Genomic DNA, 24,299 nt, shown 5'->3' on the forward strand with positions numbered 1-24,299 from the left:
ACCAGAGGTCCAAGTCTCCAAAGGCATCAGCCACTATGCTAAGGTGCTGGTGATAGGGAGCCATCAAGGGCACCAGGCAGGTCATGGTCAGAGGTCTTAGTATGACTCTACTAGGCCTAAAGGTGCCACCATTAGTCACCCCTTACCTAAGATTCAGATACAAAGCACAAAGTATTTTCCCACAAGGTTTTGTGAAAACAGCCATTTGAATCTAACATTTCTCTTTTTAAAAATTTTTTTAAATGTTTATTTATCTTTGAGAGGGAGAGAGAGAGCAAGAGAGAGAGAGAAAGAGAAGGAGGACAGGCAGAGAGAGAGAGGGAGACACAGAATCCCAAGCAGGCTCCAGGCTCTGAGCTGTCAGCACAGAGCCCGAAGCGGGGCTTAAACTCACAAACCCAGAGATCATGACCTGAGCTGAAGCCAGACGCTTAACCGACTGAGCCACCAAGGCTTCCTGAATCTAACATTTCTTAACTTGCACTCTAGACTAGAATAGACTGGGTCCTTAAAAGGGGACATGACCACCCGAAGGCTCTCCTGGTTCATAGCAGTGGTGCCTCTTGGAGCTGCTAAACCACTGCTTCACCTTCCCCCGCCTGCCCAAGTCCAAAAGCAGCTACTCAGGTTGCGGGGGCCTCAACAGGTCCATGATGCACTCGAGCGCCAGGCGCGCATCCCTCTATGCCTTGGGGACCCGGGACGGTCAGCGCCGCTCTCATTCTCCTGCCGCGTCTGCTCCTGTCCCTAAGTCGCGGCGGTTGCCGACTCCCACCCCCCAGACCAGGCTGATGCCAAGAGCTCGCGGCCGCCGCCACCTCCTCTTCCACCTGACGGCGCATCAGGTATTCTAACCCCCCTCCCCAGCCTGGCGGTTCCAAGACCTACAACCTGGCACTTCCGCCGCTTTCGCTGGAGGGCGCCGACCTCTCTCTCCTCGCGCTCCACGCCCCCCCCCCCGACCCCCGCTCAGTCCAGCTGTCCCAGCGGGCAGGCAGCCGCGTAGACAGACGGACACCAGGTGCCAGCTGAGAGCTCTGGCTTGGCGAGTGCGCGGCGCTGGGCTGGGGAGCCAAGCCCCGAGCGGGTCCGAGCGGCTGTCGCGCGGGCTCCGCCTCACCTGTCCGCCCTTCCTGGAAACATATCTCTGCCCCTCTCTAGGCCTCAGTTTCTCTGTCTGTGACGACGGCGAAGGGCGAACTAACTGGGGTGAGCTGATATAGTAAGACGCGCTCCTGGGCTCTAAGTACAGGGGTCTACGCCCCTCCCCAGTTCCACCTGCCCCCACATTCCCGGTCACCAGCCCGCGTCCTTCCACCCCACTCCCCTCCCATCCGCCCTCAGATTCTTTCCAGATGTGCGCAACGGGGGGGGGGGGGGGGGGGGCGAGGGCTGGGACCAGCCTGTGGCCAGAGAGGAGACAAGGCCCCTGCCCGGGTCGCGATCGCGGAGGGGTCGCACTCCCAAGGTAGAACTCTCGGCCGCGCACCGGGGAGCCCCGGTGCAGGGCTCCCACCTAGGGGACTGGATGCCGCGGCCCCGCCCGGGGGGAGCTGCGGGGACCATCCGGACCAGGCGGGAAGTCCGAGTCCGCCGCCCAGGCTCTGCACGGACCCCTTGGCCCACCCGCGCCGGGTACCTGCTGCGCCCCCGCGCCGCGCCGCGCCGCGCCCTGCCGGCCGTACGCGCTGTCCCGATTCGCCGCTGCGCTCCGCGGGCGCGGGCTCCTTCCATTCAAGTCGAGCCGTGAGCTCGGCGACGCAAGTTTTGTTGTGGGTTTTCTCCTCCCCGCCTCTCCCCCGCTCCCCCCTCCACACCGCGTGCATCTGCTGGACGCCGGCCTCCTCCGGACACAGGCGTAGGGTCCCCACAGGCGCGGGGAAGGGGAGAGGGCCTGCCCCCTCCGCTCGTGGGCTTGGCCCGGCCCCACTTCCCGGGAGGCAGAGCCCCCGCAGCGACCCCTCTCCCCCTCTCCGCCGCGGCGGGGCCGCCGTACCAGGCCACCCCCCTCCACCCAGAGCCTGGGAAGGCGGGGTGTCTAGCCCGCAACACTTCCTAGTTCCCGCCTTCCGCAGTGGAACTGGACCCCCTTTAGGCCCCAGCACCTGAAAGGAGGGCTGGGGAAAGGGCCCCTTCACCCAAGTGCCTCTGAGCCCAGTTTCTTCCTCATGACTGAGGATTTTGCAACCGCTCCAGGCACGAGTACCTTTCCGTTCACTCTCCCACCCTGGGGTCCTGGGCCGTGGCTAACAGGGCTGCCAGCCAAGACCCTGCTGGGCCCCTTCCCGGAAAAGTTCTCCGCCCTCCCCGTCTCCCCCGCCCCCACACCCACGTTGACCCTGGTGAGCCTTGAAGGACGGTAAATTGGGCTGAGAGTAGGGTGCATGCGGACCCCAGTCGCAGGGAGACAAGGCGGGTGAGGAGTGAGCCCTGGCGGCACCATATTGCTCCCAGGAGCTGAAAACGTTTCCAAGTAAAGGAGCATTAACTACTAGCAGCTGAAGCAACACTGTTTGGTGCCAGGGGCTTTGGCCGTAGAATGTGGTGGGGCTAGGTTTAGGTGGTGCTTGACATCTCCACTCCCTATACGAGCTCTCCCCATACCTGTTCTAGCCTGTGGGCAGAGCATCCACAACTACCTTACCTGGCTGCCCTCCTACTGGACAGGGAAGAAGGATAAATAACTCAAACTTGGGACCACTTGCTCAACCTAATTGCCAATGCCCCGAATGAATGAATGGCTCATGTAAAGGATCTTTCACAGGCTTCTACTACTGCGACCTGATTGGACCACATACATTACACTCTGAGCTTGACAATCCTACAGGAGAAGAGCTGCTACTGGTGCCATTCCCAGGTAAGGCCGTTGAGAAGCGCTTAACTGAGTAAAATGGCCAGCTTCACCCTTCCCCACAGCCTAGGTTCTTTCCATGATGTAAACAGGCAAGTAACTTGAGGAAGCAAATGCAGAGCCTGCATTTGAACCCAGAGCTGTTTCCATTACATCAATAACTCAAAAACTTACAAGAGGAAAAGGAAATATTTTGCCTTCTTTGACCTCAGATTTTAGTTTTCTCTGAGCTCAAACTTGAAAGCTGCTATGATTCACAGGACTGGACAGGGGCCAACTCAGAGATGCATCTCTTGTCTTAACATTGAGCATAGATTCAAGTGGAGCTAGAAGAATAAGATTCTACTAGCTTGAATACCCAGGAACTAAAGAAAATCTTCTAGAAGGACAATGAGAATCAGCACATACCGAGTACCTACTAAGTGCCAGGCACTGTGTTAAATCCTTAAATATCTTAATCATCCCAACCTTCTGGGGAAGGTATTTTCTGTTACCGGTAACTGCTGGGGCCAGCCACAGGGCACACGACATCTCCCCTACCGCCCAGAGAAACAGGCTCTTCTATGGAACGCCAAACCAGGGCTCACACATACTCTGTAGCTCTCTGGAGCCGTAGACACACACTAACTTCACCTGTCTGAAATAGAATTTTTAGCAATCACTTTGAATATCTCTGGTGGAAAATGGAGGTGACCCTGGTGCTCTAGAAAGAAATCTTCTATGGGCACCTGTGGCTCAGTAGGTTAAGGGTTCGACTTTGGCTCAGGTCATGATCTCACAGTTCGTGGGTTTGAGACCCGCGTCAGGCTCTGTGCTGACATTTCGGAGCCTGGGGCCTACTTTGGATTCTCTGTCTCCCTCTCTCTCTGCCCCTCTCCCACTTACACTCTGTCTCTCTGTCACTCTCAAAAATAAACATTTTTTAAAAATTAAAAAAAGAAAGAAAGAAAGAAATTCTCTAACTTTCGGAATAGCTATAAAGAGTTGAGGATTCCGAATCCACTTGTGTTTCTTTGGCTCCTTCAAGCCTCATTTTCTGCTCCTGTTTAATGTTACTGTAGTGCATGCTGTCAAGTACAAGCTTTGGACTTAGATTTGGATTCAAACCCCAGCTGGGTTCAAATGGAGATAAAAATAGTACCTACACCCTCACAGATTGTCTAAATTAAATGAGAAAATAGAAGCAAATGAAAAAATGGAAGTACAGAACTCTGCATGGCACCCAGCACATGGTAAGTGCTCAATAAATGGCAGCTGTTATTGTTACAAAACTGTCACCAAACATCTATAAAACATGATTAAAATAGAAATGTCAAGTGGCAAGAATTAAACAGAAATCTCTGCATTATCCAGGCTAAGTACCTTCTAATTCAAAACAATGAGAAACAAGAAAACTCAAAAGAGGGGAGTAAAGACATACATGTGACTAGAGAGAGCTAGGAGTGAAAGACAAGAGGGTTCTCATGGGGGGTTGATGAGGAAAAAGGGGAGATAAGGAACAAGATAAGGGAAGATAAGGTGTTGTCAATACTTCATCATCAGAGATGAAGAAAATTCCTCTTACTTTGAGCTGAGGGCTCCAGACCTTTCTTTATTAAGTAGCAGAGTCCCAAATATGGAGATATGGCAGCAGCTTGATTTTCTGGACATTTAGAAATCAAATCACATCGTGTTATTTTGTGTATATGGACACATAATCCTTTCATCTGAAGGCTTTTGATAAAAGACACAGCATCAAAGAACAAGCAGGGTATTATGGAAGAACTACAGGCCAAGTCAGATACAGAAAAGGTCTTCTGGGCTCCTGGAACATCCCATACAAACCCTTTTTATTATTGGACTTTTTTTGCTGTATGTTTTTCATCTCTTTCCCCCACTGGATTGTAAACCATCCAGGGCAAGAACCTCATCTCATCTTCTGTAAAGTCCCTTTCCAGCCCCAAATACCATTACTGTAGTAGGCAGAGTGAACCCCCCAAAATACCCATACCCTAATCCCTAGAGCCTGTGAAATGTTACACTATGAAGCAAAAGGGACTTTGCAAATGTAATTCAGGTTATGGATTTTGAAATAGGGAGATTATCTTGGATTATCCAGTGGGCCTAACCTAATCACATGAGTTTTTGAAAACATAGAACATTCTCTGGCTGGAGGTAGGAGAGATACAGCAGAAGGGGAGATCGGAGAGATGTGAAACATGAAGACTCAACCAGCTTTAAAGATAGAGGAAATGTAGGCAGCCTCTAAAAACTGAGAACCCTAGGGTGGCTCAGTCGGTTGAGTGTCCAACTTCAGCTCAGGTCATGACCTCATGGTTTGTGAGTTTGAGCCCCGCATTGGGCTCTGTGCTGACAGCTCAGAGCCTGAAGCCTGCTTCTGATTCTGTGTCTCCCTCTATCTCTGCCCCTCCCCCACTCATGCTCGGTCTCTCTCTCTCTCTCTGTCTCAAAAATAAATAAACACTAAAAAAAAAAAAAAAAAAAAAAAAAAAATTAAAAAAACTGAGAGCCCTAGGCTGCCAGCAAGGATATGGGGATATGCAGTTCCACAGCAGCATGGAACTGAATTCTGCCAACATCCTGAGTGATCATGGAAGCAAATTCTCCCCCAGAGCTTCCAGATAAGAGCCCAGGGCAGCCAACACCTTGACTTCAGCCTCATGAGACCTGGAGCAGGGAAACCAGCCACACACCCCCAGATTTCCCGAGTTACAGAACTGTGAGATAATATATTCATGTGGAGGTAAGCTGCTACATTTATGGTAATTTGTTATAGCAGCAATAGAAAAGTAATACAAACATTAATAACCAAAACCTGTACAGGGTACTATAGCATTTTCCCAGATGTCACTTCACTGAATCTTCAACAAGCATGATGGTATTATTGCCCCCTTATTTTAAGAAACCAATACTCAGGGAGGATAAGTAACTTGCTCAGGTGACCAGATAATGAGTACTCTAGGTAGAATTCACACTCAGGTTCCAACTTCAGTAAGAGTGGTCTCCTCCATGGCAGTTGCCATTCTGTGGCTTTAAGGCTCTACTGTCTTAAGCTAAGTAAAAATGGACTTAAGAAAAGACTAAAACAAACAACAACAACAGAAACCTCTCAGGCAGCTTTCACACTATGAAAACTGAAGAGCTTTGAATACTCATTTCTGTTTCTTCCAAAGATAGCTAGTAAGTCACAGAACAAGTCAAGTTATAAACAAGTATATATATATTTAAAAAAAATCAAATCTTCTTTCTGACACCTAGAAACAAGATTTTGATAAATGGCAAAAGGAGAAATCCTCAAAAGAGTGGCTGCCAATGAAATATTTTCTCCCACTCAAATGCTCTTCTAGCCACTGTTAAAGTACACCTTTCATAGATGCCCTGTTTTGCCAGCCTGGTTTAGGAATGTCTCTGTGTTGGAGCTTTTAGTCCACTCTTGACCAGTTTTTATTGCCAAGAAGTTCTACTGGTTTTTAGTCTGAAACTCCCCTTTTATAGTTCTCCCCATTAGTTCTAATAACTAAGCAAAATAATTCCTCCCTCTCGTTGGTGTTTCCATCTCTCAAATATCTGTGAACTGTCATCACACCCTGCCCTTGGGTATCACTTTGCCAAGCCGAAGGCTCTTTCTGCCCGCCTAGGTCAATCTTTCCCTAATACTGTTGCATCTTCACATCTGAACTTCTTTTCCATATATTTCTTTTCAAATGAGGTGTCTGATCTTGAACAGAGTGTTGTACACACGATAAAAGTGCTGTATTCTAAAAGGTGAATTACACAATAATCTATAAAGAAAAAGGAAATGTGCCACTGTTTGGTAGTTAATTAGAAAACTGTAGCACCTACTGCTTCTCTGCCTGCAATTTAAATAAGTAGCAGATTACAATGAATTTCCCCCAATTTTACATAAAAGTTTATGGCCACAAATTCAGTAACTAAAAGGTCAAACACTACATGCTGCTGAAAACAGCACTGTGAATATTTAGCTAATATTTAAATGAGTATTAATAGAAAAGATTAAGTGGAATCACATTTTGCAATACATTTTGGATATGATACATTAAAAAAATATTTCTCCAAGAAGTCTGGCTAAAATTCCATACCAGATTAAACTCCCTGCCAAATAGAATCAGACACATTTTTAAGGGCCAGAAATCTGGCCCAATATTCTCTGTTCTTACCAAGAACTAAAGAGCTGTTTGTTTGCAGTAGTCTCCAGATAGATATTAATACTGGACCCTTCCAGTAGATTTTGTAACTCTCTATTGAGAAAAACTCTTAAAATTTGGCTAGACGTGGCTGTGGTTCCTGATAGCACATAATTCTTTCAGGGCTCTTATTAGCTGTTTAGTACTATACCCCCAATTCCTAATTCACATCAGTGTGGTCTCTAAACAAAACCAGTCCCACAGAGTAATTTACCCAGTAATTTACAATCTGGATGATTACCATTTTTTTCTGGTCAACAACATCCAGCAAATTCTTTGTGTTCAGAAAGCAACTATGCCATGGGGTAGCTAGAACTGTAATCTTTGGCTGAAAATGCAGACCTTCTGAAAGTCAAACTAAATATTCTATATCCATTCACTAAGTTATAGAGATTATTAAATTTTAGTGATTCTTGAAGAAGAAAATGTAAGGATGTGGACAGTCCAAAAAAATAAGGAAACTGTCCCCAATCCTGAGGCTAGCATAATATCTGAACTCAAAAAAACTGTCATAAAATGTTCCAATGAATAAATTCCTTCCTGTTAAAAAATGTCTCATATAACATTAGGCACCATCTATTGAGTACCTGCTATGTGGCTTGACATTTTACAGCTATAATTGCTAATCCTTACAGCCAGCAAGGTGGACATTATTATTCCTTTTCCAAAAGGAGAAGCAAGCTCAGAGTCCTTACTTATTATTAGCTCAAGGTCCCAAAGTTGTTTAAGTGTCAGAGCTAGGACCAAAACCCACATCTGATGGGCCCATAGTTTCCTATACCAGGCTGCTCTAAGGTATTATTTTCTAAAGTTTCAGAAGATAAAGGTATTAATTACAGGATTTAATTTCATTACTTCTTTCTTCTAAGGTGACATATATAGGGAAAACAGAAGGGGTTTATATTTATATGTGATTGAACCTTTCAAAAGGATTTTACAACTTAAAAAGAACTTTAATGGGGCGCCTGGGTGGCTCAGTTGCTTAAGCATCTGACTTCGGCTCAGGTCATAATCTCACAGTTTGTGAATTCGAGCCCCACATCAGGCTCTGTGTTGGCAGCTCAGAGCCTGGAGCCTGTTTCAGATTCTGTGTCTCCCTCTCTCTCTGCCTCTTCCCTGCTCATGCTGTCTCTCTCTCTCTCTCTCTCTCTCTCTCTCTCTCTCTCTCTCTCTCTCTCTCTCTCAAAAATAAATAAATAAATATTAAAAAGAACTTTAATGATCATTGCCTAATACTTGAGAAACTTTATTGATGCTTACTCCGGTAGACACTGTATTAATACAAGAGACACAGAGATGAATAACTGAGAGTTTCTACCCTCAAGATGTTTACAGTCCAACGAGACTATTAAAAAAGAATTAACAGTGTCCCCCTTTTGCAGAGGAAGAAACCAAAGACTGGTGAGATTTAAGTGCCTTACCCTAACTTAGCTTCCCAGAGGCAGACAGGACCTGATCCAAGTTCTTATGATCACACTTCAGTGACTCCTCCACACTACCCCGACCTCCACATTCATCTTCCTAACTGTGCTCTCCATTGTTGTTGTTCTACATATTCAACAAGGATTGTAGAAATCTGAGAGTCTGAATTCATCTGGATAAATACAGCAACAGTGTTAATGATTTTCATGCACACAGAACCTACTAGGCCAATTTGTTTTTAAAAACGTAATAAAACCACAAACTGACTTTTCTTATTACTCGAGCTGCTTCAATCTTAAATTGAAAGACTATTCTAAGAAGCTGCAAATATTCTCAAAAAAGAGCAGGTTAAGTCAGGCTAAAGGAGAATTTTTAATGTTCTCTTTCATCATCAGGGCAACAGAAGGTCACTGTAATAGAGAATGCATTTCTGTGACAAGCTTCCTATACTCAGAAACCCCCCTGTGAATTGTTTTCAAATTGTTATTCAACTTATCTCATTCATTTACTTAATGACAGCAAGCCAAGACTCTGTGCTGGGGGGATCAAAATGGATGCATGAGATGCAGTCTCTGTTCAGGGAAACAGAAACAAATTACTACAAAGGAATGATTAACTCAACTTGGGGCAAACAGCTTCCTGAAAGCTAAGGCATGAAAAGGAATTTGCCAAGTGGATTGGGGTGGAGGCAGGGAGAAAATGGTGAGGGTGGGCACAGAGAACAGCAAGATGTTGTTGTTGCAAAATGTGTGCTATGCAAGATGACCTAACTTAGAGCTAAAAGTATTAGCTAATGTGCTTGCTCTGTATTAATCACTTGGAAACTGAGCATATCACTACCAAATGGAACTTTTCTGTTATTATTCATAGCTCTTTATGAAACCAATTCCAATCTAGCTTTTAGCCCTACTACTCCACTGAAACTAATTTTGTAAATGATCACCAGTGACTTCCATATTGCCAAATTTAATCTAAAACACACTTTCAGACATCATTTTACTTGACCTTACAGAGCAAAGCATAGATGGCCATTCCCACCCTTTGACTACATATACTCTTTTCTAGAGAAACTTCTCTTAACCTCTCTGTAAGCCCCTCTTCTTCATCCCCTTTGCCAGATAGATCCTCCTCCTCCACCTGAACTCTAAAGCTGAAGTTCCTCAAGGCTTACCCCATGCCCTCCTTTCCTCCCCAGGTGATATCAGCCATTCCTATAGCTTTAAATACCACCCAGATGCCCATGACTTCCAAATGTATATCTCTAAGCTGACCTCATCTCTAAGCTCCAGTTTTGTAAATCCAACTGCCTCTCTGATATCTTCACTTGCAAATCTCTCAGGCATCTCAAAGTTAGTAAGTTCAAAAGTGGAGCTTATTATTTCAGTGACTGTCCCTAAAATCCCTTTGTCTCCTGGTCATACCAGTCATGACCCACCATTCACCTGGAAGTCATTCTTGCCCCTACGTCCAGTCATCAAATTCTGTCAGCTCTCCCTCCACCTGCTTTTCCACATCCACATCCACATCTGCCACCAACACCCTAGTCCAGGACACCATCTTCTTGCACCTGGATACCCACTCTTTGGCCCTCTCCCCCCAGTAAAGGGGTACATTCTCCACACAACAACTACAGTGACAGTTTAAGTTCTTTCATTCCCTTGCATACAGCCGTTCTGTCTTTCATAAATATTCTAAGTCCATTCTCTCCAGGTACCTGGTAAGATTCTGAAATTAGGTGGAGCATGTGACTTTCTTTGGACAAATAAATGGGAGCAAAAGTGGTATGTATCACTTTGGGGTGGAAACTTTAAGAGCCAAAGTGTATTTTGTCTTTTTCTCTTCCTCTGCCTTGACGATCACAATGCTCCAGATAACAGCTGCTGCATTAACCTGGGTCCTAGACTTAGGGTATAATGGCAAAGTGGATAGGCAGCAGGAGTGAGAAATAAATGGATGGAAAGCCACATCTTCAAAAGATTCTAAGTGCCTTACCATAAAGAACAAATTCCAATACAATTGGTTCCTATGTATCTACCTGTCCAACCTCATCTTGGACCTATCCTTCCAGCTCACTATATTCCACTCACACTGGCCCCCTTCCCACCCTTCCATGCACTGTTCTTTGCACCTTTATATCTGTTTAAATATCACCTGCTCAGAGATGTCTCCTGTAACCACTGTCTCAATGAAGGCCCCTCACTGTGATTCTTCATCACAGCACCCTGACCATTTCCTGCATGGCACATCACTGTCTATAGCAGTCATCCATCTCTTTGGTAAACTGTCTCTCCCTCTAGACTATAAGCACCATGATGGGAAAAGTTCACCACTACCTCCAGTGCCCAGCATTGCACCTTCAATATATTACCCTATGTTTGGTAGACACCCAATAAATATTTGTTAATGAACAAACAAAAAAAGATTCCAAAAGTGGGACATAAGAAAATAATAGAGACTTCATATCACCTATCACAGAGGCAAGAGGAGGCAGTAGTTGTGAGAACAGTAAGCGAACTCACGTTTACTAAGTGACTGATGTACCTAACACTAATTTAGGTGCTTTACATATGTTCTCTCTCTAGATTCTCAATAATCCTAAGAGGCAAATATTAGTATCTTCACTTTATAGATCAGGCAACTGAGACTCAACCTGCTCAAATAGCAAAACCACTAACAGCAGCAGTTTTAACCCAGACCTGTTAACCTTTCCTCCAAACCACGATGCTTCCTTCCCTAAAAATTAAACTGCTACTAATAATATTTCATCATTATCTATTATACATATAAATTGCATACATATGAAAATATTTCTGCTCCAAGAGCTAGTTTTCTTTTGTGTTTGGTGTGATTTGTTTTTTGGTGTTTGTTTGTTTGTTTGTTTGTTTGTTTGTTTTAAGGTTCATCCTAAAGCCTATTTCAGGCATCTTTTGTTATCTGGCACAAGTAACAGCAGAATGATAAAGCAAATCCAAACTACAGATAAACAACAGGTATTCTGTTGGAACTTTTTTTCTTTGAAGTCTTTTTCTTCTCAGGGTAAGAAGCTACTATGATTAGGAAGCAGGTCTGAATTCTGTTCTGAATTCATTTTATGGAACTTGAGACCAATTTATGTTGGTTTAATATACTGTCTTTCCCCCATCACCAGATGCTTTTCTGTTGGTCACAGCACATGCATGCAAAGCTGAATGGTCAAAGGGGATCTGACCCATAATCCTGATTTGATTAGCACAGGACCCAAACATCTAGCCAATAAACCTGGCTTTTTACCTTTGACCACCTTTTGGTGAAGAGACATGTTAACAAAAGAAAGGTGGGGCCTGTATACAACCCCTAGAACACTTCTGCTGGGCTCTGTGGCCAGGATTATCAGAGCAGAAAGGACCTTAGAGACCCCCTACTTAATCCCCTCTTTGAAAAGTTTTCTAACAGGCCCAGCAGGCTGCTATTTATTTGCCTAGGAGAAACAAGACTCCTGGCTCCTAGTCCAGTGCTCTTCCCACTACAACACACTACCTCCTCTATCAAGACCTAGTGATCACATCAAAGTAATGAGCAGAGCATACCTAGATAACCAGACTGTCAATCCCCCAATGTTTCTCTTACTCTCTATCAATAAGACTTGCGCTTAACAAAAAGAACATACACAATAAAAACAAAGGAGATCAGGAAGAGTTATTTTAATTTTCTATCAAACATTCTTCCAAAAGCATTTTACCCTGTATCTTACTGAGTTATAAGAAATAACATTAGCATTAGAAAAATCAGGAAGAAAGATAAATTAAATGTGGCTAATTAGTTAAACTAAACTTATATGAAAAAGGAAAATTATAACAAAGGACTGAGAGCTTTACAAATTTAATTAAATGAGATTATACTTTGAAAACTGTGCATCTCAAAGCCAACTTTATTTGTTCAATTATTTTTAACAACAGCATTTTATGATTAATACACTGATTTTTCAAGAAGAAAACTCATCTTAAAAATATTTTTATTTTAAAAATAGGCCTGTGTTCACCTATAGATTTTTTGCCCCCAGCTCTCATCAGATTTATTTTGATTTGGGAAGAAAATACCACTTTGATAGCAGGAAATGCAAAATTTAAGTTTTTTAAAACATCCCAGTACAGAATTAAAAACTATTAATGCAAAATAGGTTAAGGACATTAACTGCACAACACTAATTACCAGCTACTGGTATTCGGTTTCTTCCCTAGTTCTCCCAAGGAAAACTTAAAGTCAATTTTCAGCAGAATGTTCTTTAAATATACTTTATAAGCAAAATGAGAGCTTTTGTTTACATAGTTTTTAGATCTCACTGTTCCTAATTTTATTCTGAAACTCAATTTTACCCCAAACCATAATTACCATATTAACTTTGTAATGCACAGTTGTATGCAATTCAGCAAAAGCAGCAGTACACCAGCAGGCTCTATTCACCCAGAGTTCAGGAAAAACAGGATTGGTCACACCCATTTAAAAACACATTATTTGCCAATGTGTGGTTTCCATCTAAGTTCTGACAATGAAATATATGGATATGTATCTATATATCTCATCTTAATTTTCAAAGATAGCCAAAGGGACTTCTTCACAGCTTAGCTTTGCCTGGCTGAAGCTGAAGATTTTGTAACTTCATAGCCAGACCCATGTTGCCCGTGATTTTCAATTTGCCTTGAAAGAATGCCTGTGAGTAAAAAGAAAGAAAATGTATTACTTGGTGTTTTTTGTTTTGAGATTGCTGATATTTCTAGACGATCCAGCCCTGAGATCATTTATTTGTCCAGGTCTCTTAAACTTTATTCAAAATATGAAACTTGGCTTTCTGGAATAGATTTAGAACTAGATTCCTTGAGGCACCTGGAGGGCTCAGTCAGTTAAGCCTCCGACTCTTGATTTTGGCTTAGGTCATGATCTCGTGGTTCACAGGTTTGAGCCCCACAGAGGGCTCTGCACTCACAGGTTGAGACTGCTTGGTATTCTGTCTCCCTCTCTCTCTCTGCCCCCTCCCACTAGCTCTCTATCTCTCAAAATAAATAAAAATGAACTTAAAAAAAAAATCTAGATTCCTCAAAAGGAAGGCTCTGTAAAAGGCATGCTCTACACACAGCAGTCACATGGCCCATCTTTCCCAAATGTCTTCTCTTAGAAATTGAGTCTACCTTTATCTGCCTTCCTCACAGAAGGTAACTTTTCCAAATAGTAAGCAAAATGGATTCATACTAGATGGATTTTGTTTTAAAATATCACACATGGATCAAGAATATGAAATGAGGGTGCCTGGCTGGCTCAGTTGGTGGAGTATGTGACTCTTCATCTCTGGGTTATAAGTTCAAGCCCCACACTGGGTATAGAGATTATTTTAAACTAAAATCTTAAAAAAAAAAAAAAGAATATGAACTAAAATTTTCAGTAGTTTGCTGGGAGAAAAAACACATGCATAACACTAAGTATCACTTAGATACTTGTAAGATTCGATACAATGTGGATGAAATGTCACCAATTTTTTTTGGTCTACATGATAAAGGATTTACCCCTACAGAGGGAGGCCAGGCAGCCTGCTGAGACGGAGGTGCTGGTGTTAGTCTTTGGCTCAAGAAGAAGAATCAAACCAACCCGGAAGTGCAGAGCCACAATTTGTTCCATTTAACAACTGCCTGGGATTAGATCACTTGATGTTTGCTGAATTTATCATGTAATAAAATCCCAGGAAAACTTAAGAGAAATAATAGCAAAATTGGGAACATAGCATGATTTTCCTGCTATGATCTCTTTTAACAAAACTGTCAAAATAAGGAAAGGCTAGATTAGATGAAAAAAGTTTCTGGTAGTCTTAGCTTTCTAAGCAAGTACATTAAGAAGTTAGGAGCTCTTCTGCCTTATCCATGAGAATGCACAGAGCTCTGCTTTTTCTACACCTTCTGGTAAGGGTGACTAATTCCTTTTTTTTTTTTTCTCCTCCTCTGTCTGGACAAACTAAATATTTCCTTTCTATATGGCACACAGCCTTCTGTCTGATGACTTAAAGGTCAAGTGTCTCAGAACACAATATATTTAACATATGTCCTTAAAAATATGGACCAGTAGTACCTAACAGAGAAACTCACCATCTTTCCTTTTTTTAAATTAAAAGAGAAAATGACTTTTTATTTACTGAGTATTATAGAGAAAACATGAATTTTCACCCTTTATAGGGAGTCCAAGCATATGGATTGCTTTAATCTGGCCCCTAGGTGTTCTTCATGTGTGCTTTACACTGGAGAGCACACTGCTTTGTTTCAACTGTAGCCAAACACTGAAATTATAATTTCCAGTGCATTTAATGGTTTCCAGTCAAATCCTCTAAGCATAACGGAAGGCCATTAGCATATTAATAGAAATACCTGCCGTTTTAATTTTTAATTCCTTTGAGTGCTAACAGGTGTTCAAAAATTAAAAAAAAAAAAAAAAAAAAGGCTGAAGGATACTTTGTTTCCCTGAATGGATGGTAAACAGATAAACTGAGAATGGAGGCAGCTGACATGTGAAGTCTGATCACCCTGCCGAGGAACTGCACGGAGTGCACAGTGGAACGAGGAGCAGTGGGTGGGAAGGACAAGGACAGCCAGCTCCTATACCGGTGGTCTCTATTTTGTCCAGATTTTTGGAGCAGGCTCCATGGGAGGAGATGTCAGTACCAACGGTGTGTAATCAGCTGAAACGTCACAGATGCGAGTCTCTCGCTTGTCAAAGCATCAACTGAAACAGGCTTAGTTGCTTAGAGAAAACATTTTAAAAAGGAATACTAGTGTGAGTCAGACTCAGTTGTTTTATCCAATCTTTTGAATTTCCAGGGGGCTGCAGGAATAAGACCTGAAACAAAGCTGGCTGAGGCAACAACAAAAAAAACATACAATGGAAAGAAGCATCAGTTTCTTTTTGTTATCTCTGTCTAATGAAAGCTTAGTGTATCAAGTCTGTTCAACACTGTGACTAAAGAGTATAAAAGGACCCTTGATGATTTGGGAACCAGGAAAATCTACACAAGGCATAAATACATTTTAGACAAATACAGTTTAATCCAGCAATTGTTTAGTGATAACCTAAAAATGTCAGGCATCACGCTAAGTTCTGGAGACATGAAGATGAATAAGGCATGGTTTGTTCCTTTGAGACACTCACGATCTAGTGGAGAAGAAATAGGCACATCATGACTAATATAATGTGACAAGTGCTAAGCTTGCTTCCAGTAGATGGCCAGGAAGAGCGACTGGCTATGGTTCCCCAACAACTTGTAAGGAGGTCTTAGGGGATAACATCTGGGCTAATTTTGAAAGGAAAGGAGTTTGTCAGGGAAGGTAGTTCAGACCAAAAGAGCATGGGGCAAAGAAAGATGCAGAATGTACGAGGTCATGCCTTTGTTCACATTGCTCCTTCCCCCTGGATTGCACCTACTCTCCCATCTATGCACGGTTGACTTTTGGTCACTCTTAAGATTCAGTTCAAGGGGCGCCTGGGTGGCGCAGTCGGTTAAGCGTCCGACTTCAGCCAGGTCACGATTTCGCGGTCCGTGAGTTCGAGCCCCGCGTCAGGCTCTGGGCTGATGGCTCGGAGCCTGGAGCCTGTTTCCGATTCTGTGTCTCCCTCTCTCTCTGCCCCTCCCCCGTTCATGCTCTGTCTCTCTCTGTCCCCCCCCCCCAAAAAAAAAAAAAAAAACACAAAACGTTGAAAAAAAAAAAAGATTCAGTTCAAGTATCGCTTCCTCTGCTGTGAGGCTTTCTGTGCTGGTCCAGGAAGACATGGCTGCGCCATCCCCCCACGTTCCCCTGTCCACAAGCTGGCCATGGCACCATGGATAGTTGGATATACTTAACTCTTTTGCAGGTCTGTCTCATACCAAATTGTGGATGCCCTGTGCATGGGAACTCTTTCTTATTCATCTGGGTATTTCCAGCACACAAGAGAGTACCTGGCACATAGCCTGCTCCACAAATGTTTGTCATTTGTTAAGTGAACATTTTAGGGAACACTGAGTTTTGTGGGTTTGACCACTTTGCACTTTATGGTATGAGGCTGAGGTGGGAGATGAAATGGAATGGGCTAAAAGACCCATCTACTAGGAGGAAATAAGCCCCATCATACTTACCGACTGAGGATTCATTTTACCAGTCATTAAAGCCAGTAAGTCGGAGTCAGCCATCGTGATTGTGCAGTCAGCCTTCTTATCTAAAACAGGTATGTAGGAAGAGAGAGGAGAAAAAGGGAGAGTATTCAGTTTCATGTGTACACTTTAGTCAAAACCCACTGACAGCAACAGATCACATCCAGTACTGGCGTAGTGTGGGCAAGAGTACTCATGTACTCTTCTGTGGCAGCCTGGTAAAAGGTGGCATAAATTACAAGCAAACTCAATATTTTACAAGAAGGAACTGATTATCATATTCATATAATGGGATACGATACAGTCATTAGATGATATGGATCTACATTTATTGACCTGAAAAAATGCTATTGTTATATTGTTCATGATACTGTTATACAAGCCAGTTGCAAAACAAACTATGAGCATGGTCTGGTTTTTGCTTCAAAACAGATATTCAGGGCACCTGGGTGGCTCAGTCAGTTAGGCGTCCGACTCTTGATCTCAGCTCAGGTCATGATCTCACATCATGGTTCCTGGGTTCAAGCCCCAAGTCAGGCTCTGCGTTGACAGCACACAGCCTGCTTGGAATTCTGTCTCTCCCTCTCTCTGCCCTTCCCCACTCACTCGCTCTCTCAAAATACATATATAAACTTAAAAAAAAAAAACAAACCCTGACATTCAATTATATATGTATAGGAAAAAACATCTATAAACTTAGATACCAATATATTAATAATAGTTATTGTGACACCCGACTCTAAGGAGTCCCCTGTGATGCCTGCCTCTTGGTGTTCATGCCTCTGTATGCCTTTGAGTGTACGCATGACCTGTGACTTGCTTCTAGCCAACAGTATGTGGCAAGGGAGATGGGATGTCATTCCTGTGGTTTTGTTATGTTATGTAAGATTGTCCTGCTAGCAGACTCACTCTCTCCTGCAGGCCTCAAATAAGCTAGCTGCTATGCTGTGAAGTGCATAAGCAAAGGGCCATGTGGCAGGGTGCTGTGCTTTAGGAGCTGAGGGCAGACTCTGGCCCATGACCAGTAAAAAACTAAAGTTCTCATTCTCCATAGCTGCAAGGAAGTGAATTCTGCCAGCAACCTGAGTAAACCTGGACACGGACCCTTCTGCAGTCAAGCCTCCAGATGAGAACCCAGCCCTGGCCAACACATTTACTGCAGCCTATAAGATCCTATGCAGAGGACCCAACTAAGCTGTCCTCAGCCAACTCACCCATGGAAACTATGAGGTAATAAATGTGTGTGTTGTTTTAAGCCACTAAGTTTGTGGTAATTTGAGATATAGTAATAAAAAATGAGTACAGTTATCTATATCAGGGGTTATCAAACTTTTTCTGTAAAAGATCAGACACTAAGTATTTTAGACTCTGCCTAAAGCCAGTAGATCTCTATCGCAACTCTGCCTCTGTAGCACAAAAGCTTCCATTGATAATACCTAAACAAAAGAGGTGTGGCTGTGTGCCAATAAAACTATTTCCAAAACAGGTAGTAGACAGAGAAGGAGAAGATATTTGCAATTCACAGATCTGACCAAAAAACTTGTATCCAGGATATATAAAAAATTCCTCTTATTCAATTAGAAAAGTTAGATAATCCAATACCAAAACAAGCAAATAATAAACAGACACTGTACAAAAGATCTCCAAATGGCCAAAAAAGCACATGAAACTATGTTCAACTTCATTAGTCATCAGGGAAACGTGAATAAAAGCATGGGTGAGATACTACTACATACCTACTAGAATGAATGGCCAAAAAGGAAAAAAAAGACAATATCCAATGCTGATTACGATGAGGAGCAAGTAAAAGGTCAATACAATGCTGGAGGGACAGTAAAATGGAACAGCCACTTTAAAAGCCAGTCTGGAAGTTTCTCAGAAGGTTAAACATACATTGCCATATGACTCAGAATCCCACTTTTAGGTGTTTACCCAAAAGAAATGAAAACGTATGTCCACACAAAAAACTTTATGTGAATGTGCCTAGTGGCTTTATTCAAATGGCCAAAACTGGGGGAAAAAAACCCAAATGTGCATCAACTAGTGAATGGATAAACTATTCAACAAAAAGAAACAACCCCTCTCTCCGAAAGCCTTGCAATGCCTCCAGCAACTCCACCTTTCACATCACCCACCTTCCACACAACTTGAAGTTCAAATGCACTCTACACGGAAGCTCATTTTATACATGAAGAGCAGTCAAAGCAAAATTACGCCTGTGTTTTTTCATTTTAATGATTCCCTAATGCATTAAAAAATTTTTAATCAACGGGGCACCTGGGTGGCTTAGTGGGTTAAGCATCCAACTCAGGCCCAGGTCTTGCAGTTCGTAGGTTCACGCCCCATGTCAGGTTCTGTGCTAAAGGCTCAAAGCCTGGAGCCTGCTTCAGATTCTGAGTTTCCCTCTCTCTCTCTGCACCTCCCCTGCCCACACTCTATCTCTCTCTCTCAAAAATAAACATTAAAAACAATTTTCTAAAATTTTTTAATCAGAGGTAGTGGATTCCTAAATGATTCTAAAGCCATCTGTAATTCTCATTGTTGTTTTGTTCTGTTTTATCCTTCATTTCCAGCTTTGGGTGCAGGGAGGGGCAGGTGACACAAAAGATTTTTTTATTGTTGTAATCTTTTCCAATGATCAGCTGAAGATGTGCACTGGAATACAACTTATATGCCTTTTGCATTTAAAAAAAAATTTTTTTTAACATTTATTCAATTTTGAAAGATGAAGAGAGGCAGAGCATGAGCAGGAGTGGGGCAGAGAGAGAGGGAGACACAGGATCCGAAGCAGGCTCTAGACTCTGAGCTATCAGCACAGAGCCTGACACAGGGCTCAAATTCACAGACTGAGAGATCATGACCTGAGCTGAAGTCAGACACTTAACCGACTGAGCCACCCAGGTGCCCCTGCGTTTTTTTTTTTTTTTAAAGTAAGCTTCGTGCCCAGCACAGAGCCCAATGCGGGGCTTGAAATCACAACCCCCAGATTAAAACCTGGGTTGAAATCAAGACCTGAGCTGAGATCAAGAGTCCAATGCGTAACAAACTGAGCCACCTAGGAGCCCCCCCTTTTGCATTTTTAAAGCCTGCTTCTTGAATTTAAGCACAGGGGTAGTGTTCAAAGAGCTGCTCAGTCTGTAACACGTTTGAAAAGATGTATCTGCACTTTGAGGTCCTTTTTGAATGCCATTTGCTAGGCCTCTCAAGTGTTTTCATTGCTGTGTTCAAGCGCCTCCCAAGTCCAAGATGCTGGATGCCATATGGCATGGAAAACACAAGACTTTGGGCAAAGTCTGTGGGCTTGCATTGGGGGAGGGAAGGGAACAGAATTTGTTTATTTGTCTGATTTAGAAATAAGGCATTTCAGAGAAGCCATTATTTTCTGTGTTTAAGTTAAACTGCATTTTTGTCTTTTGGTTGATATGAAATGTACTGTTCCAATATAAAACAGTAATTATTTGACCTTTAGGGAGAAAAATAAGGAGGAAACTACTGATGTTACATGCAACAACATGAATGAATCTTGGTGAAAGAAGCAGGCTTAAAAAACTATATGCTGGGGCACCTGGCTGGCTCAGTCAGTAGAGTGTGTAACTCTTGATCTCAAGGTTGTAAGTTCAAGTCCCACTTTGGGTGTAGAGATTACTTCAAAATGAAATCTGAAGGGGCGCCTGGGTGGCTCAGTTGGTTGAGCATCCAATTCTTGATTTCAGCTCAGGTCATGATTCTAGGGCCATGGGATCAAGCCCTGCAACGGGCCCTGTGCTCTGCCCCTGTCCCCTACTCCTGCTCTCTCTCTAAAAACAAACAAACAAACAAACAAAACCTTAAAACAAAACAAAAAACTACATAGTATATGATTCCATTTATGACATTCTGGAAAAGGGACAGAAATCAGAGTAGTGGTTGCCAAGGCCTGAGGGTGGGAGAAGGGGATTGACTACAAAGGGACATGAGAACACTTTTTGGGGTGATGGAAATATTCTATCACTTGACTTTTGGTGATGGTTACACAAATATATGCATTTGCCTAAATTGATAGAATGATACTTCTCAAAAGGGTAGATTTTATTATATTAAATTATAGCTCAATGACAGTAACCAGTACTGTCAAAAATGTGGAGCAAATAAAACTCTCATGTAATGTGGAAGGTAACGTAAAATAGCATACAAACACGCGCGCAAACGGGCTATATTGTACCTTATGACCTAGTATTTCTACTGGTTATATGCCAAGTGGAAATGAGTACATACATTCACTACAAGACCCATATGAAAATGTTCATAACAGCTTTATTCATAAGACCCCAGAATGGAAACATTGAAAAGATTTATCAACCATGGAATGAATAAATTCTGGGGCATTCACACAGTAAAAACAAACTACTGCTACATATAACAAATTAAAAAATCTTACGATGCTGAGCAAAAGAAGCCAGACCTAAAAGATAAATATTGTATGAGTCCATGTAAATAAATTTCCAAAATAAATACAATCAATCTATGGTGATAGAATTTGGAATAGTGGTTTCTTGTGGGAGAGGACAGTGATGACAGGGGGCATGAGAGAGACTTCCAGAATGCTAGCAACATTCTGCAGCTTGATCTGGGAGATACATATTCATCAGTAAACATTTATCAGGCTATACACTTCAGATGTATGCTTTTTATTACAAGACCTCAATACAAATTTTACACAAAACAAACAAAAAACAGGTGGTGGGTTGGATTTGGCCCACATCATTTGTCAACCCCTGACATAGATGGTGGGATTCCAGGAAAGTAATTTTTCCATTTTGTTTCTCTGAGTCTTCTAATTTGTGTTTACACTATGTGCATATTACTTATAATAGAAAGTTTTAAAAATATTAATTTTAATATCAAAGTACAATGAATAAAAAGACTGTATAACAAAGACTCTAATATCTCATTGCTAAATCAACCATGTCTACCTTGGACAAATAAGAATTTTCAAGTACAAAAGAAAAAATTCACCCAGAAAAATATTTGCCAGCACTCAGTGTTTTAGACAATTAATATAACAATAATCCTCTAATGGCTGGCTCCTCCTCAAAGTTGGCCTCTCCCTGAAACCAAGTCATTTTCTAGCTTATTATTCTGTTTTATTTTTCTTTGTGGTACTTATCTGAAACTACCTTATTTATTTGTTTAGGTGTTTTCTGTCTGTATTTGTCCACTAGAATAAACACTTCAAGGGACAGAGCCCTTGTCAGTTTTGTTCACTGCTATATCCCCAGGTTCTTGAAGAGTGCTTGACACATAAAGGGTAATCAATAAATACTTGCTGAATAATAAGTAGATTATGTAGAGTTCAAAAGATTGTCAAATCATGGCCCAATAGCTAATAAGATAATCTGTGCCTTAATAAGAGATTAGAGGATGCTATGGTCTGAATGTTCCCACAAAACTCCCATGTTGAACTTCTAATGCCCTATGTGATGATATTAGCAGGTGGGGAGGTCAGGAGGTGGACCCTAATGAATGGGATTAATGCCTTATAAAAGTCTCCAGGGACTGACAGTGCAGAGCCTGCTTGGGATTCTCTCTCTTCCCCTCTCTCTGCCTTTCCCCCCGCTCATGCACATGCTCTCAATCTCTCTCTCAAAATAAAATACTTAAAAATTTATTTTAAAGATTCTCCAAGGAGGCCCCCAGACCCTTCTACTATGTGAACCCACAGCAAGAAAGCACCATCTATAAAGCAGCAAGAGGGCCTTGACTAAGACTGACACGTTGACCTTGGACTTCCAGGTTCCAGACTGTGAAAAGGAAATTTCTGTCATTTATAAGCTACTCACTCTGTGGTATTTTGTTACAGCAGCCCAAATGGACTAAGATAGTGGTAAATTATTAAAATACAGCATGCCCATTAAATAGTTAACTATTATTATAAATAACTATTTAACTATTATTAAATAGTTAAAACAAGATTGAAAGTTAAAAATTTTTATTATATGTGTTAGAACTTAGGGATAGCCCCTAAAAAGACTGATATTCAATGGCTATTCCATCTTTGCTTCTGACTAAATCTTCTTATTACTGGAAAAAAAAGGTGTGAAGCTTTGAAAATGAAGGGACTTACTTACAGTCTAGAAAATCTAGTTCCCATGTAGATTTATATCACCAAAGAACAGGGAGAAAGAAAGTTAGCAAATCGAGATTGTTGGACTTGATTTATAATTGGATTTGATCCTAATATTCCAAGAAAGGACTCTTAGTCATTGAAAAGTAAGTTTATAAAGTGAAGCCCGCTGCTGCTGTAATATCAGCATTTACTGAGCTTTCACTATACTGAGCACTTCACATACATGGACTCATTTGATCTTTATAACAACCCTATAAGGATCAGAGAAGTCAAAAAAAAAAAAACAAACAAACTTGCCCATGATCACACAACTAAATAAGAGGCTGAGCTAGATCTGAAAGCAGATTTCTGCTGCTGCTAAAGCCCACACTCCCAACCGCTAAGCGCTAGGGCTTCCTATTGTTACAGGAAGGATTCAAACATTCAGTGGCTCAGTTTTAATTGGGCATTCACCAGTTCGTCAGTATCTGATGAATCTAGATACTTTCACAGTTCCCTAAGCCCTTCTGCAGTCTTAGATGAGTCCAATGTGTTCAAGCAAAACTATTATTTAATATATGTTGGGGAGGAAGCAACTGAGCACTTACTATGCTAAAGCACTTTAATGATTTATGTCATTAAATCCCCACAACAGCTCCATGGATAGAAATTATTCTCACCATTTTCTAGATGAGACAACTGGACTCAGGGAAGGTACACATCCAGTAAGTGACAGAGCTGTGGTCTGAACCCAGTTTGGGTGTCTCCAAAGGCAATGCTCTTTCTACTGTACCTTGGGGATGTGAGACTCTGAGGCCTGCTATATCGTGTGCCCCACAAAGGGGCAGGGTTGAGGACTCAAGTAGATGCTGAGAGGGCAGAATAAAGGAATGAAAGATAATGGTCAAGTTAGATTAATCAAAGTTGGCTTCCTAGAAATATGCTATGTGAGTTGTTTCAAAGGAGAGAAGGGAGGGGCAGAATTCATAGACAAAGGCACCTAGGCAGGAAGAAAAGATTATGGAAAATGCATAAAATCTAAAGGTCCTTAATATAGTCATCTGTATAATCACTCTCAAACTCTTAGAATATAAGCAAATGAAATAAGGAAATCTTACTTTGTCAACAGTAAGTAAAACTCTCAACACTGTACATGCCAAAAAAACCTAGCAATTCTCTTTAAGATGCTAGTTCAAACTAGGACAGGTTATTAATGCTTTAACATAGCTGATCTCTAACAAATGGGCACTTGTTGGCTGATGTAATAGGAGCTGGCAATTTCCAGTGGTGGCTTTTACTGGGTAAGTCCATATTTCAACGCTACTCCTAGCTGCCAACAAGTGTCAGTTTCAGCAGAAATTACCTTGCCCCAGGGTGAAATCCCTTCAGGTCTGGGATGGGGCACCTAATATGGGGAGAGTTCACTGCCAGAGTACACAGGTAGTAAGGTTTTTTGAAATTATGCAATAGCTTTCCATAAGCATATTATCTTTCATGACAAACAATGATAACAAAATACAGGAGAAATTTTTTAAATATCACCTTATCACCTGCCTGGGCATATCAAAATATAATCCTGAAATAGCTATTTTCCAA

General features: G+C 42.1%; 2 protein-coding genes and 1 long non-coding RNA gene across 5 annotated transcripts in view; 1 reads left to right on the top strand and 2 right to left on the bottom strand.

The window, feature by feature from the left end:
- PODN (podocan) overlaps positions 1 to 1,941 on the bottom strand; it is a 32,145-nt gene extending 30,204 nt beyond the window's left edge. Inside the window, exon 1 of one of the 3 annotated variants that reach the window (XM_058717333.1) lies at positions 1,640 to 1,941. In XM_058717333.1, the coding sequence (XP_058573316.1) occupies positions 1,640 to 1,826 (187 nt within the window). In that variant the 5' untranslated portion in view covers positions 1,827 to 1,941. The remainder of the gene's footprint in view (positions 1 to 1,639) is intronic. The other 2 variants (XM_058717332.1, XM_058717334.1) reach the window with 2 other exon arrangements.
- LOC131504719 (uncharacterized) lies at positions 639 to 17,877 on the top strand. Its single transcript, XR_009258130.1, has 3 exons — positions 639 to 845; positions 2,765 to 2,857; positions 17,673 to 17,877. It is a non-coding gene; the product is annotated as an uncharacterized LOC131504719 (long non-coding RNA).
- Positions 12,144 to 24,299, bottom strand: part of SCP2 (sterol carrier protein 2) — a 127,922-nt gene continuing 115,766 nt past the window's right edge. Inside the window, 2 exon segments of the mRNA XM_058717355.1 lie at positions 12,144 to 13,165; positions 16,604 to 16,683. Of these exon segments, the coding sequence (XP_058573338.1) occupies positions 13,070 to 13,165; positions 16,604 to 16,683 (176 nt within the window). The 3' untranslated portion in view covers positions 12,144 to 13,069.

This window comes from Neofelis nebulosa, chromosome 2 (assembly GCF_028018385.1).
Source record: "Neofelis nebulosa isolate mNeoNeb1 chromosome 2, mNeoNeb1.pri, whole genome shotgun sequence".
Lineage (NCBI taxonomy): Eukaryota > Metazoa > Chordata > Mammalia > Carnivora > Felidae > Neofelis > Neofelis nebulosa.